At 35.5% G+C, this 14,892-nt stretch overlaps 2 protein-coding genes across 2 annotated transcripts in view; one reads left to right on the forward strand and one right to left on the reverse strand.

Moving 5' to 3' along the window:
* The first annotated feature begins 699 nt into the window (after nt 1-699).
* Nucleotides 700-3,998, forward strand: LOC130649647 (leucine-rich repeat protein SHOC-2-like). The gene is made up of 3 exons (XM_057455977.1): nt 700-2,170; nt 2,742-2,963; nt 3,440-3,998. The coding sequence occupies exons 1-3, from the start codon at nt 748-750 to the stop codon at nt 3,826-3,828; spliced, it is 2,034 nt and encodes a 677-aa protein (XP_057311960.1). The 5' UTR covers nt 700-747; the 3' UTR covers nt 3,829-3,998.
* A 601-nt stretch (nt 3,999-4,599) lies between these two features.
* LOC130649646 (uncharacterized) overlaps nt 4,600-14,892 on the reverse strand; it is a 36,068-nt gene continuing 25,775 nt past the window's right edge. The window contains exons 23-35 of the mRNA XM_057455976.1: nt 14,679-14,859; nt 13,982-14,281; nt 13,414-13,711; nt 12,597-12,809; nt 12,133-12,449; nt 11,371-11,476; nt 11,077-11,168; nt 10,408-10,644; nt 8,800-8,971; nt 8,126-8,335; nt 6,491-7,540; nt 6,076-6,299; nt 4,600-5,344 (exon numbers count right to left, since the gene is read on the reverse strand). Of these exons, the coding sequence (XP_057311959.1) occupies nt 5,159-5,344; nt 6,076-6,299; nt 6,491-7,540; nt 8,126-8,335; nt 8,800-8,971; nt 10,408-10,644; nt 11,077-11,168; nt 11,371-11,476; nt 12,133-12,449; nt 12,597-12,809; nt 13,414-13,711; nt 13,982-14,281; nt 14,679-14,859 (3,586 nt within the window). The 3' untranslated portion in view covers nt 4,600-5,158. The remainder of the gene's footprint in view (nt 5,345-6,075; nt 6,300-6,490; nt 7,541-8,125; nt 8,336-8,799; nt 8,972-10,407; nt 10,645-11,076; nt 11,169-11,370; nt 11,477-12,132; nt 12,450-12,596; nt 12,810-13,413; nt 13,712-13,981; nt 14,282-14,678; nt 14,860-14,892) is intronic.

The raw sequence follows: 14,892 nt of genomic DNA on the forward strand, positions 1-14,892 counted from the left end.
CTTTCAGCGAGTCAGCAGCCTCAATTTTTTTTAAAAAAAAAATTGAAGAAAGTCCTTAGTTTGTCTTTAGTTTCTTTGTAAAAATGCTGACATCTCAAAAAAGGTTGTTCAAAAAAATTCTAATCAAAATTCCTCAAATTTTATCACATTTGAATCTATAAAAAGAGTGGCAATCTGATAAAGAAAAAGTGATGCAACCAGAACACAACATAAGAACAAACAGGGTCAATATTAAATTTTTAATACAAGACTGCAGTTAACTCCTATATAGTAAAAACTATATATAGTCATGGATTTGGTATATTAAAATGCACCAAAGCAGGTTATAAATTATAGAAAAAGAACTTCTACTTTTTAGAATTTTAGCTTTGTATAACTCTCTCACTTGTGTAAAAATCCACAATGTGTGGTAACCACGGGATTTTTACATGATGAAAAGTTAAAATAGATTCCAAATTTTTATCATAATTTGCAGGTTTGACTCCCCACTCTGACACACTTTAATGTATAATGTCAGCCCATTTTGAGCCATTTACTGTTCACAAGGTGTGGCAGGCAGGCAAGTTGAGGAATGCTTGTGATGTAATTTTCTAGTCAGTCATCAGGATGGAATTTCCTAGGACATTAAATTTCCAGATATATATACATACTTTGTTCTTTGCAAAATAAAGGATTGTATGTATTTTAATACTATTAATACTATTTTAATACTTTATTTTATCTTTACAGACTGCACATGTGACTGTTATGAAGGAAATTTCAGAAATTGACGAAGTATGTTCGTTATTTTGTGCATGTATGGAAAATGACGAATTAGATTTTTCATCAAGTAGCATTGAAGAATTTCCTATGCAAGTTTTTCAGTTACCAATTGGCCGGCTTACAACAATTATATTGGATCATAATGATTTGCAAAAGCTGCCTTGTGAAGTCAATAAACTTAAAAATCTTGTTGAATTAAGTATAATTGGGAATGAATTAACATATTTACCTAATGAGCTGACAGATTTAACAAAACTTGAGAAGCTAGTTGTAAACGAAAACTGCCTTTATAATTTGCCTGATAAGCTTGGAAGATTTGAATCTCTACAGTATTTATCAGCAATTGGAAATAATATTCAAAGTATTCCATCTAGCATTACATTGCTGCATACGCTTAAGGAACTTTACCTGGACGAGAATGAAATAAAAGTACTTCCCAATGGCTGGGATGAAATGGTTGCGTTGACTATCTTTGAAATTAGTAACAACAAACTTGTGGCATTACCAAAGGATATTGGAGATTGCGAAGCTTTAAAAGTTTTGAATTTAAATTCAAATTGTATTGAAAGCCTTCCTGAAAGTTTTTCAAAACTTCAGTGTCTTACCATACTTGATTTATCTCACAACAAGGTTGAAGAACTTCCAGAAAAATTTGAAAGTGCTTTTGTTATTGAAAAACTTTATCTGGAAAACAATGCAATAAAGTCTGTGCCGGTTTGGTTTAGCCACTTGTACAATATCACAGAACTTTTATTGTCAGATAACTTACTACACTGTGAACCGTTTGGTGATGAGTTTTGCAATCATTCTAAAAGGCTAAAAATATTGGAAGTTGGGGCCAATTTTATGACGTCGTTGTCTAAAGATTTTGGTCATCTTAGTGAACTAGAAGTCATCCACATTGGAAGTACAATATCAGAATTGGAGCGAAGCAACTTTCAAAATGGGAATTGGCTGAACATCTTGCCAGAATCATTTTGTTTATTAAAAAATCTTAATAAAGCGAACTTAAATGAAAATCAAATAGCAAAACTACCAAAGGACTTTGGACAGCTCCTACAACTGTCGTGGTTGGATTTAGGTCAGAATATGTTGGAATATTTGCCTGATTCCTTCTGCAGTTTGGTGAATTTAACCTTTTTACAGCTTTCAAAGAACCTGTTAAAGGAATTACCTGAAGACATCGGCAATTTGCACAAAATAATTGACCTTAGATTAGATAGCAATTTATTGCGAAAAGTACCTGATTCAATTGGAAAAATTAGAAATCTACAGTCACTAGATTTGTTCCATAATAAATTAACTGAGTTACCAAAAGTTCTGAAAAAGCTGCGTGGCTTAAAACGTTTAGATCTAGATCAGAATGATTTTGCTTTTGATTTATCAAATGTGCCAAAGATTACTCCAGGTTAGTCTATTTTCTTGATTGATATTATGTATATGTATATATAGTTTCTTGTTGTATAACTTGAAAGTCAATTTTGCAATGGTGATAATAAGGGCCATTTGCTATTTTGAAATTTTGAAAGATGTTTTTGTCTTTGCAATGTTCGTTTGCATATTTCAAAGAACCATTAACCACGACAATATGAAACATAACAAAAAATGTTTCCAATAAATAAATTCTCTAGAAGTAAAAAATATTGACAAGGACCAGGAAATTGATTTAAGGTGAAATGATGTTCGAATTTAAATCATCTTAAATAACATTCAGGAAAGTTTTTTCATGATGCGTAGCAAAAAACACGAATATCTTAGACATGATGTTAGAAGTGCTGTATTGCTCGACTCCTCCAAGTTCAGCATTTTGTATTTGCTGTCAATAAGATGGTGCCTAAAAAATATTGCATCATACTGGTGTTGATTAAACACTACCTTCTACCTAAAAAATCTTTCTCAAATGCAGAGTATAAATGTCACATAAATGTTTACAACCTAAAAACAGTTTATATACATCAGAAATTATTTTAACCATATAGGGAACTCTTACCCAGAGAGGGATCCAACCTTGAAGAACAACTGGCGTGGTAAAACTAGACCTGATAAACTACAATCGACTACCGTGATTGATATACTCTGTAATGGCGAAATCGAAAAAGAAAATGAGAAAGAAGAGGAGGAAGGTGAAGAAGAACCTTGGAATGAACAAGCTTTAAAGATGGCTGTCAAACGTGGAATGTCTATGTGGAGATCACATACTGGTAATGTGTTGTAATTTAACAGCATGGTCTGTCGTTTTGAATAGTGTGAAAAGGCTTAAAAGACTCACAAAAATTTTTTCTCTCGAATTATTACGTTACGTTACAATGCATACCGCAAGTAACTATACATCAAGCGCAAAAAATTTCAGGGAACAAAATTTTGGACAAAAGAAACGTTTGAAAAGGTCTGAAATTACCTCAAATCTTTTTTTTTTTGTTTTTTAAAATATAGTCTATGAACAGTTTTAAGTTATCACTATCACGTCTTATGGTCAGAATCGCCATTTTGTTTTCTTTTTCATCTGCTTCTACACTTCATATTATATTGAAGAAAAGTGTTAAAGAATAAATAAACAACAATACAAAAACTTTAATTTGTTGTAAAATTTTATGACTTAAAATAAGTCTGAAAATACTTTGTCAGAATTTTTTTAGTCCAAAAATTGATGCACTTTAATAGATGCAAATATATTTAGGTCCTGATGTTAGAAAGAATGTTGCGGCTGAACAACCAGAGCAATTAGACGATGATGATTGGGTAGCATATAATATCCCCTTGGCAACCAAAACAAAAACAAAAACAAACGACAAAACTGACCCCTGTGAAGAAGACTGGGACGACGAAATCGAACAGGAAACTCAATACAATAAAGTTATCGAAACTTGTAACGAACGGCGATTTAAAAACTCCAGCGCGATAGACGCTTTTCAAAACTCAATCAACAGGTATCCACCGGCTCACCAAGCGTTCAGTGGAACAGCGCAATACGATTCGTTTGTTTACAAAAGTGTAACACAGCAAATACTTCCAGCAAGGAGTCAACGTTTTGTCCCTGCTGTAGGACAATTCGATGATGCTGATTAGGTTGATGAAAGGATGGACACAATCAGTGAATATGACAAACTTTTCTAACATTAAGATATTTGTATTTTTGTCAAATTTAACTTTGTTTTTTGTCCATCAATTTATCTACCGGATACCTTACTTATTGGATCTTTAAAAATATCAAACGAGCATTTTGCTTTTGATAATAATTATTAAATTCAACGGAAACCTTAACCTAATTGTACCTATGTGTGCTGTCAGGAAAATTGACCAGATAGTTGAAACAAAGAAAGCAGCGTAGATGGAAATAGTATAGAAAATATCGTTTATTAAAGATCGCAGTGCGATTTTGTTGTATTGCACGCGCTAAGTTGCACTATTGTTTTCGGGCATATTTTTTTTATTAACCAATCAAACGCGCAGAATATAAATAAAAAAAGACAAAAAAATCGTGGAGGCTGACTTCGCCAGGAAATGCGTAGAACATTAAGAACTTTTTAAACCTGAATTTCTTCCTTAGGTTAAGAACAAGAATTATTTCGGAAAATATTTTACCTTATTGCCAATATACATGTCAATTTTAACAAAAAATAACTTTGCCAACAATTAGTTCTCCCAACCTCAGTTATTTTTTGGGAGTTGACTTGCGTCTTACATGTACTTATTTTTCTCAACAAAAGAACTGCATTTTTTTACAATCACTCGAGTTGAATTCTTTCTGAGTTTCGCGCCAATCTCACCATCCAGGTGCGAAAAAAAATGATTGTGGACGAAGTGGGACACAATCAAAAGAAGAAAAAGTAATTAAACTTTGTCGATATAAATAATTATTAACTAAATCGGTGTTTTATACAGCAATACCTTGCCCGCAGGTTCTCTTAGCTCCTAAGCCTTTTTTACAAATGGCCTGGAAACAAGGTTAATAAAGCAGTGCAGGGATTTATGTGAGCAAATAATTTTTTTACAGTTTCCGTTTCGTAATATACAGAATACAATTTCACACGCCGTCATAAGGAAATAATCGTGTTCTACTTTTTATTACGTTATGCGTAAAAAAAGTCTTGGGGTCGAGTTTGGTAAAAACTGACGTGCTGGTGTGCCTATATTGCAACTGGCTGAAAACGTTTTTTTTTTACCGATGATAAGGTATTTCAGTAGTTTAACTTCAAACAGCACACAAAAAAACTAGAAAAACAAACAAGGGGTAAAAGAACAAAGTCTCCTACGCAGATTACTTTGTTGTGCAATAAATTATAAAAGAAAAACAAAACGAAAATTTTAATGCAAAATAATATGCTAGGTTGAATGGTTCAAAATCTTGACGTCAACACAAGACATTTACGAAAACTGAATACGTCAGAACAATTTATTAATCTTCAATTTCATCATCATCATCTTCTTCAGAAACGTCCGACGTTTCAGCTTCGTTTTCCATTCGTTCCAGTTCTTCGCGTTCTTCTTTTCTTTTGATGGACGCTGCTTTCAAAAAAACTTTTGTCTCAGCCGGAGACATATTTCGCAACTTCGTTTCCAATGCATGCAAACCATCACAAAACTGAATTTAATAAAAACAAAAATCAATGATAGAAAAATGTGTTGTGTTTTCGCTAATAGAGAGAGATTCATGATTATCTGGCAGCATGAATCACCCTCGTCCCCAGGGTTTTTTTTTGTCTTTTTGATATGAGAGAAGACGACCCTGGGGACGATGGTAGGCATGAATATCACGGCGCGACAACGTACTTTTTCTTATCAGAACTAGAGAAATTTGACTTTAGCCTGAGGTGTTATTTTTTATACATGTTCAGCTTGAAAATTATTCTTATTTTGTTCTCATACTTTGGGAAGTTTAAAACATCCTCGTCCCACGTTTTTGCCTGATGTGAAACCGCTAGTGTTCTTGGCGGCCGCTGACTTTAAATAGGCAAGAATCCCTGGGACGAGGTTGATTCTAAACAATCACAACAATCAAGGCTGCGGAAATTTCAGTCTTAAGAAGATATTTATCCATTGTTCCTTGTGTTTTAATCAGGGAAAAAGAATACATTGTCTGTAAATTATATTGGCACCTTGGGGGAAAAACTTTTGCGGAACTTATTTTTGCCAAACCTATTTTTGCCATTTTGAGCCCTGGTCGCAATAAGCATATGTAAAATGCGAAATAGGGTATTTTTGTGCAGTATTTTCGTCAAGTAGTGCAGGAATTTAACAGATCTCCACGGCTATTACATCAGGTCTGTCACACACTAAATGATACACTTAAAACTAGTGAACTAATATACACACCTCTGAGTCGTATACGTAGAAATCAGTGCCCAAAATAGCGGCCAAGGCGTTTTTCTTTCGAATATCTGCTTCCTCCTCACTAAACCATTTTATTTGTCTGATTTCTTCCCCTTCAAAATTTCTCATTAAATAGACGCAGTTATCGGCGCGCTCTTCAAACCTCTCCATCATTACATCCCATTCGTCTTTCCAGTCACTGTATATCGGATCCACACCGGAGGCGGCTGGAATATAAAAAGACAATATAAACAACCATATAAAATCGAGACAACGAAAATACAATCGCAGGCGTTTCATAATAAAAACCGTTGTGTTAGGCGGAATGAAAGGCGCAAAGGAAAAGTGGGGAGAACGACGGGTGCATCTAACCCTCTGTAGGAGTAAATAATAAGAAATAAAAAAAAATGCCACTCACTCATAGCACCTTTAGGAGCAGCTAAACTTTTAACTCGATTAGCCATGAACGACAGGACGCTTGGTTTTTCTTCGTTATCCTCCTGCTCTCCTACTTCGGCAAACGCGTCACATATGATGCCGACAAACATATTAATCATGATCATTTGAATGGCCAGCATGTAAGAAAAGAACATGATCGGCCCAAAGATGGGAGCATTATCAAGATAAGCGTAAATGTCAAAACTTCCCATAAACATGTTTGTGAGAGCCACGAAACTTGTTTTGAGCGAGTTGAAGTCTTGTAGCTTGTCCGCGAAAATACAGTGGCAGAATGATACATACGCCATAAAAATGATGATGAACGTCATACCGAACGACATGAGGGGAGTTCCGAGAATTTTCATTGTTTTCGTCATGTTGGCAATACTTTTGTTGAAACGCATGATGCGCAGATACTCTATATTGGTGAAAAACAAGACGAATCCAAGGAAAGCCATGACAAAGTTTTCCATCTGATCCACCATGCTGAAGCTGACAAATTTTTCCGGTTCCTGTGAGTAGGTATACACAGCGGTTTTCACAGCAAACAAACGACCAAACGTGAGACAGATCGCACCGAGTGCGCTGAGTGTAACTATAGTATGTAACAGATTCCAGAAATCGCTCAAGTAGTTACTGCAGCCGTTTCGTTTTATTCCTCGAATCATCTTGTACAATCCCACAAATGTAACAAACACGAATATGAAATCAAATAACAGTATTAAGTTTGGCACCCCGCCTACGTATCGGTACAATCGGATGGCTTTTACATTGCTGAAGTATTCCCAACCGCCTGTAGCAAGGATTTCATGAGCAAAAGTCACCATAAGCATAAGGTTAGTATTTGCGTTGTAGATGTTGGCTTCCAATATTATAGCTCTAGTGAAGCGATCGATCCAGAAATTATCTTTCATGTTGCGCACAATTTTTTTTGCCACTTTTTTGGTTGGTCCAATGCTAACTGAGTATGAACCGCCACTGTAGGTTCCAAACTTCGCAAACAGTGGGAAGTTATTCAGTTCAGCGGATGCTATAAAACAGAGCAATAATTCAACACTAGTTTTTAGGCCGCCGATGATTTCGAAGGCGATTTTCGGCTTTCGTACATATTTCATGCATCCTTAGCATATGGACGCGCAGCTTTCCGCGTTTAACAATTCACAAATACGCAGCCTTTCGCGTTAAACAATTCACAAATACGCCGCCTATCGCAGCAAATACTTTACAAATACGCCGCCTATCGCAGCAAATACTTTACAAATACGCAGCCTCCCGCCGCAAACAATTCACAAATACGCAGCCTCCGCCGCAAACAGTTCACAAATACACAGCCTCCCGCCACAAACAATTCACAAATACACAGCCTCCTGCCACAAATACGCAGCCCCCCTCCACAAACAATTCACTAATACGCAGCCTTCTGCATTTAACAATTCACAAATACGCAGTCTTCCGCAGCGAATTCTTCACAAATACGCAGCCTCCCGCAGTTAAAATTCTACAAATACGCGGCCTTCTGCAGCAAATACTTCACAAATACGCAGCCTTCCGCAGTTAAAAGTCAACAAATACGCAGTCTCCCGCAGCGAATACTTTAATACGAGGTTCAACTTACATTGATGTTGCCACGGGTTCTCTAAACCCAAATACATAGCTTCACGTTTATTTTTCCGGAAAGCTTTTCGCTCAATTTCTTGAGCTGTACTATTCGGGTTAAGCGGTCTCCAACCAGTATTGTAAGTTTCGGTATCTTCCACCGCAGTGCTATAACCCGCAATGCACAACCGGATTAAATGTTCGAATACTTCGTGTTTGGTGCAAGACACTAAAAAATAAAAACACATAAAGCTTTGGTAAAGGAATGCTGTGTCTAACGCTTAACTTGATAGATTCTTTCTTATTATAATCTGGGAGGATAGCAATGATCCCAAACTAGATTTCAGGGCCTGTAGCGTTTTTTAATATGAGGATGTTTTACCCTTATATCAAAAACCGCTACAGGCCCTGGGATCAAGGTTGCAATGGTCCTAGTTGTAATGGAGAGTGATCTGTATCTAAGAGCACTAAAAAAAGGTAGATAGAAAAACATTTTGAGCAAACTTCGAGTAAGTTTGAGCAAGTTTTAAGTACGCTTTAAGTAAATTTCAAGTTAGCTTCCAGAAAGATTCGAGTAAGTTTTAAGTACGCTTCAACTAAATTTCGAGTTAGCTTCCAGAAAGTTTCGAGTAAGTTTCAAGTAAGCTTCCAGAAAGTTTCGAGTAAGTATCGTTATATCCTCTTTTCACTTACTGTTTTTTGCTCTAAGCATTCGAAATCTTGCCATAGCCAATATTTTAGATGCTTCATTGTCTGCTACGAAACCAGGTTTGTAGTCCTTGTTTCCATTATACCAACCAGTAGGAAACAAGTATTCAATTACTGAATACCTCGCCCAGTCAAACCAATCCAAGCGATTACTCACCTAAAGAAGAACAATATAAGAGTCAAACAAACCATTATAATAACTTATCATTTGAAAATATTATATGCTGTATATAACTTCAAATCTAAGCACGCTCGTGAAAAACAGGAAATTTTTAGGTTTCAAAGTGCAAAATAATTAAAACGTTGAAAAAAAATCGAAAAAAACCTTTTAACTCACAATGCCCAGCTTTTCTAATGTAGAAAGCTTAACTTTTTATAAACAAAACTTTTGCCTGTCTCCTTTGCAATAATTACATGACCAATACCCTCGGCTGTCAATTTGAGTGGAGTGTGAAAATGGCCGCAACATGCAACATTAACAATTTGGTTTACGAAGAACTTAAAGTGATAGGAACATACAACGAAAAGCACTAAAAATCTTTCAAAACAAGAAGGCATCTTTTAACAAAGCATGGCTGCGTTTGGGCGTATCCATTTTAGCGAAATGGTTTTAAGTTGTAGGAAATAGGTTTCAGGAATTACACCCAGAATGTAAAAACGGAAAAAATGAATCCAAAGCAGAAATGACTGTTCTATCCGTTTGCTTCTTCTTTGTGTTATTCGCTGTCGTGAATTGTAAAGCACATTTAACAAAAACACCGTGGCTTGACGGATACATGTTTTTTTCGGAACCATAAAACTTTGTTACATGAAACTTTCTAAAAAAGGTTCTGCACATTTATTGACATTTAACTTTTTTCCATCTAAATTTTATTTAGCTAAGAAACTCATTAGAAAACGTTTGAAACTAAAATTACTGTAGAATTACAGACACTCTTAGACCACAAGAAGAAGTTTTCAAACGGTTGAGCAAAACGTAAATGGAGAATAGACGCCATTTTGTACTAAACCGTGTTTTTATTCTCCTCCACGTGGCTTCTAAAAATACAACAAGACGTATGATATACGCAAACAACCTCGCGAATAAAGTTTACAAAAAGCTGTCTATCAAATTGGGATTTTTGTTACGAAGTTAGACACGACATATTTTACTATTCAGATACGCAATAATATTTGTTACACACTTATTTTTCAAAATTGATTTGTGAGACCTTCATGAACGGAAAATTCCTCGAACTTTTAATTTTCGATGGGTCCGTCTTGGGTGAACCGACTGACAGGAAGAAGAAAGACCACAAACCCACAAACCCCAAAATTTGCGAAATTCATTAATTCAGTTAATTCTGCCTACATTCACTTTTAAAAAGTTTGGTGGAAACACCTTTATTTACTAGTTAGTTAAACAAGTGTTTTGAACACTTGTCTTATCTTTTTAAAAAAGAAAAAAGAAAAAAAAGTAAAAATAGTTACCAAGATGAGATTCGAACACACGACGACTCCCGTGTCGGTGCTCAGAGAGGCAAAAATTTCCATTCTTGTAGGACACATTTGCGTTTTAATACAAGCTCACGAGCTTGTAATAACTCAACATACCTCCATAGCTGGTTTGACATCTCTCTTTGTTTTACCATCAGGTTCGATATCTTCCAACATGTAAGCCTTGTTGTTAAAATACTCTCTCGTGACGCCGTTGTCAATCATAAGTTTTTGGATTCCGTCGTAAAGCTGATAAGAATTCGGATCAACCGCTGCGTAACAGACAACTGATGCTAGCACGACGTAAGCGAGGTGGATAATGATTTCGCGCACCATCGCCTTCAGTACTTTTTCCTATAGTTCAAAACAACACGAGAGTAAGATTGAGCACGAAATGTCCATTACATACTACCTTTGCTTGTTTGTTTGTTTATTTGTTTATTTGTTTGTTTTGCTGATTAAAAGGGACTACTACGCTCTAGTGGCTTCATTTAACCCTGTTGAAAAAAAAACAAGGGCTTTATCCGTTGACATTTCGATTTCAGAAGAAAATCTCGTGGTACTTTAAAACTTAACAGGTGCTTAACCAAAACATTACAGTTTGTCTTCCTTCAAAACCTGAATTGCAGAAGTTAAGAAAATCATTTAAGTGAGACATCTGCCTTGATTTCCCATACAAAAAAACACGTGTGCGCGACATACAGATGCTTAGAAACGAGACACTTTTCTTATAACTCCAGCAAAACTGGCAAGACATTCAAATATTGATTGAAATAAGTTAGCTACCTTCATTCTTTGATGTCGTGCTTCTTCCTGTCGTTTCTCGTTAGGTAATCGAAATTCCATTTTCTTTTCTTCTTCTTCTTCCTCGGTTAATTCTGTACAATAAATAAATAAATTCAATTTTTATCGTTATTACACTGTGTCTTACATTATTGTTGACAATGGTTATAAGACTTTATACACACGAATAAAGAAAAAATAGGGGAGTAAAAAGGTCTCTTAGTTATGAGGTGAATGTGACAATTTGAGTATTGAAACTATTCACTGTTAGTGAAGCGAGAATAAAAATACTATTACCTCTTGCATTTGGTAATTTTCCATCTAGTACGTATTGTTCGATATGTTGCAAATTTCGTTCAGGTTCTTTTATAAACACGGCAAAGATTATAGATAATATCAAAACCTAAAAAAATGTAAAATGCTACCTCTAGAAAACAACAACAACAACAACAACAACAACAACAACAACAACAACAACAACAACAACAACAACAACAACAACAACAACAACAACAACAACAACAACAACAACAACAACAACAACAACAACAACAACAACAACAACAACAACAACAACAACAACAACAACAACAACAACAACAACAACAACAACAACAACAACAACAACAACAACAACAACAACAACAACAACAACAACAACAACAACAACAACAACAACAACAACAACAACAACAACAACAACAACAACAACAACAACAATGACGACAGAAACTACCTTAACAGAATTAATTTTCGTTAAGAAATTTGAATATCAAAATTTAAATTTTCAACATTTCTCGGGAATTAAATTTCGCGAATTTTACGAAAAAAGAATTTGTAATTTATCAATTTATCAATGTATACCGTTTTTAAAGGGCTTTTATGTAGGAGATATAAAATAAAGACTGCTGAAATTAGAAAAAAAATAATTAGTTTAAATTGTTTTCTAAACAAGGAAAAAAATCCGAATTCTGCGGGAATTAATTTTCGCGAATTTCAAATAATTTTCGCGAAAACTAATTTTCCTTAAAGTACGATGACAACAATAACGCCTCTCACCTTGATGGGCTGGAACAAGAAGAACGACTCGAACAACGACACCAGTAACGTGACCACCCACTTCTCTGAAATATCCTTTCCAAACGAGAAGCCATACAACATAACGAAGAAAGCGCTAACCATCGTAGTTAAGAAAACAAGAATGTAAGCGATGTAAAGTGTCCAGTACGGTAGAGGACGTTTCTGATTTTCATCCGTGCGACCAGAGAATAAAATAAATTGCAAGAAACGTAGGGCTGCGTTGTGTTTTTGTCTTGCAACTTCTTTCTGCGGTGGGTCAGCTTTAACTGGAGTGGCTTCAACTGGTGTGACGTTGCCTGGAATAAAAACATCACAAAGATAATAAAGCAGCTAGAGAGATGTGCAGCTTAGAGAAAATATCAAGTTATTGGACCATAATAAAGTTTCAGTATACACACACACACAAAAATTTTTTAACACATATCAATCTTTGTTTCTCATACCTTTCTCAGCATCGGTCGGCGTGACCTCAGTTCCTTCTTCAGGTCCATATTTTTGTGCATTTTTATCTGGTTTGGGACTAGCTGTCTTAAACAAGAGGACGATAAGAAGGTGAATAGGTATAATAATCACTGCAGTGGAGAACCCAATCCTAACTTGATCGATGGAAATCTTCAAAGGTCCAATCCTGTACACCTCAGCAGGAGGAGGAAGATCTAAAAGAGAATGTTGACGTTGTTAGAAAGAATCGACGATGTTCTACCTATATGTTCTCTGTTAAAGGTCTGTTTCTATTAACTGCCGTGTGACAGTTTTTTTTAACTTTTGTACAGATTTGTTGTACGACATGTGTTTCGATTAGTGGTAACGGTGATTGTTATGCGACTGTCGTATGACTATTATGCGACTGTTGTACAACACTTTTACGTTAACGGAAACCGGCATTAAATATAACATATACGAGCGATAGAATTTTGGGATGAGAGGATCAGGCATAGAATACCTGGAGAAAAGAATTATAAGGATTCTTAACTATTTCATAATTTAAAGCAAACTAGAAAACAATGGTTTGTACAGTCAAGTCTGTATATAGCAGACATGCTATGTAGCCTGCACCCGTACAAAGACATTTTCATGCACCATTTACGGTCAAACACCTCCTCCACGTAGCAGACACCTGTACATAACGGACAACGGTAAAAAGCAGAGTATTCTTTTGTCACTCTAGTGTCCGCTATGTACAGCCTTGACTGTATTAACTCCGCTACACTTGCAGAAAAAAAAAACACGAACACATAAGAATTAAATAACTGAACTTACTATCAACGTTGTAAAACATAGCATTGCATAACATAAACATCAAGAGCAGAGAAAGGCATGTGCTAAGTCTTTGAACAGTTGTGTAGGTACTCTGGGCTTGCTTCGTGAAAACAGAAAGCCAGATATGACCGTCGTAAATATCGCGTCGAATTGTGTTGTAAAACACGTAACTAAACTCCAGCAGATCTTCTTTGCGAGCTAACGGCACAGTTCTAATAATGGAGTTATCGTCCTCTGCCACGTCGAGCCATTTGTCGCAAACAAATATCGACGTGACGTCTCTTTGAACGTCGCGCACCTTGAGAAGAAATTAATGATAAAAAATCACACAAAGCCAGAATAAATGCGTGAATGGATGAACAGATAAATGAATGAATGAATAAATAAATAAATAAATGAATGAATGAACGAATGAACGAACGAATGAATGAATGAATGAATGAATGAATGAATGAATGAATGAATGAATGAATGAATGAATGCTACATATAGTCTGCTACACTACAAGAGAACCTTCCAAGCTGTCGCCTTAATATCTTCAATACAGTAAGATGATAATAATCAGTACCTGTACTTGTTGTAGATACCAGCCAGGAGATTCTCCAGCATTATTATGCCATATCTCCACAGATTCCAGACGACCTACACTGCGGGGAGCAGCTATCAAGAAATAATCAATTTCACCTCTATTAAAACAGCTTCTGTTTGGATTGTGCAATTTTTTAGGTGCAAGTTCGTTTTCGCTTCCTTGGAGTATAATGAAAACATCTGCAGTCGTAGCAGCATTCATGTCGAATCCAGTTTGAATAGACACCTCGTAATAGTAATTGTCGTTCGGATGGTTATCATCAAGTGGGTATACAATTCGCTGTAAGACAAAAACAAACTCATCTATGACAGAATGTCAATTATTTTATTGTGAGGAGTCCTGCACACTTTCTTTCATACAACACTGCACAACAAAATCTAAATAATCCTCTCAACTTTTAAAATTTATCAAAGTCACACGAAAATATATCTTAATTTTACCATTTCGCGAATTTATTAAAATAGCAAAAGGAAAGAGACTCTTTAGGTCTTGTTATTAGTATTATTCGTTTTTCCTTTCCCTCGTTAATTCTCGCAAAAAATATGTAAACACCTGATTCGCTAAAAATTTCTCCTCGCGAAACAAGGAAAAAAAGAGAACTGAAAAAATGTCTACCGGCAAAAAATACTTCCCCTATTTTTAATTTTTATAAAAAAACATGCAGCATTGAACCTACATTGCATCCTTTACCAGACCACATCTCAGTTTCCTCATCATAAAACAGACAAGCTCTTGAATAGAACATAAAAGTGTAGTTGAGTGGTGCGCACGATGCTTTTGTAAGTGAGAGTTCTCTTGATTTGATGTATTCAGTGTGATTAGTGGAATTCGTATAGTAAACCACACCAGCTACCCATCTATAAAAAAGCCCAGCAACTAAAATTAAGACG

Source organism: Hydractinia symbiolongicarpus, chromosome 7 (genome assembly GCF_029227915.1).
Source record: "Hydractinia symbiolongicarpus strain clone_291-10 chromosome 7, HSymV2.1, whole genome shotgun sequence".
Lineage (NCBI taxonomy): Eukaryota > Metazoa > Cnidaria > Hydrozoa > Anthoathecata > Hydractiniidae > Hydractinia > Hydractinia symbiolongicarpus.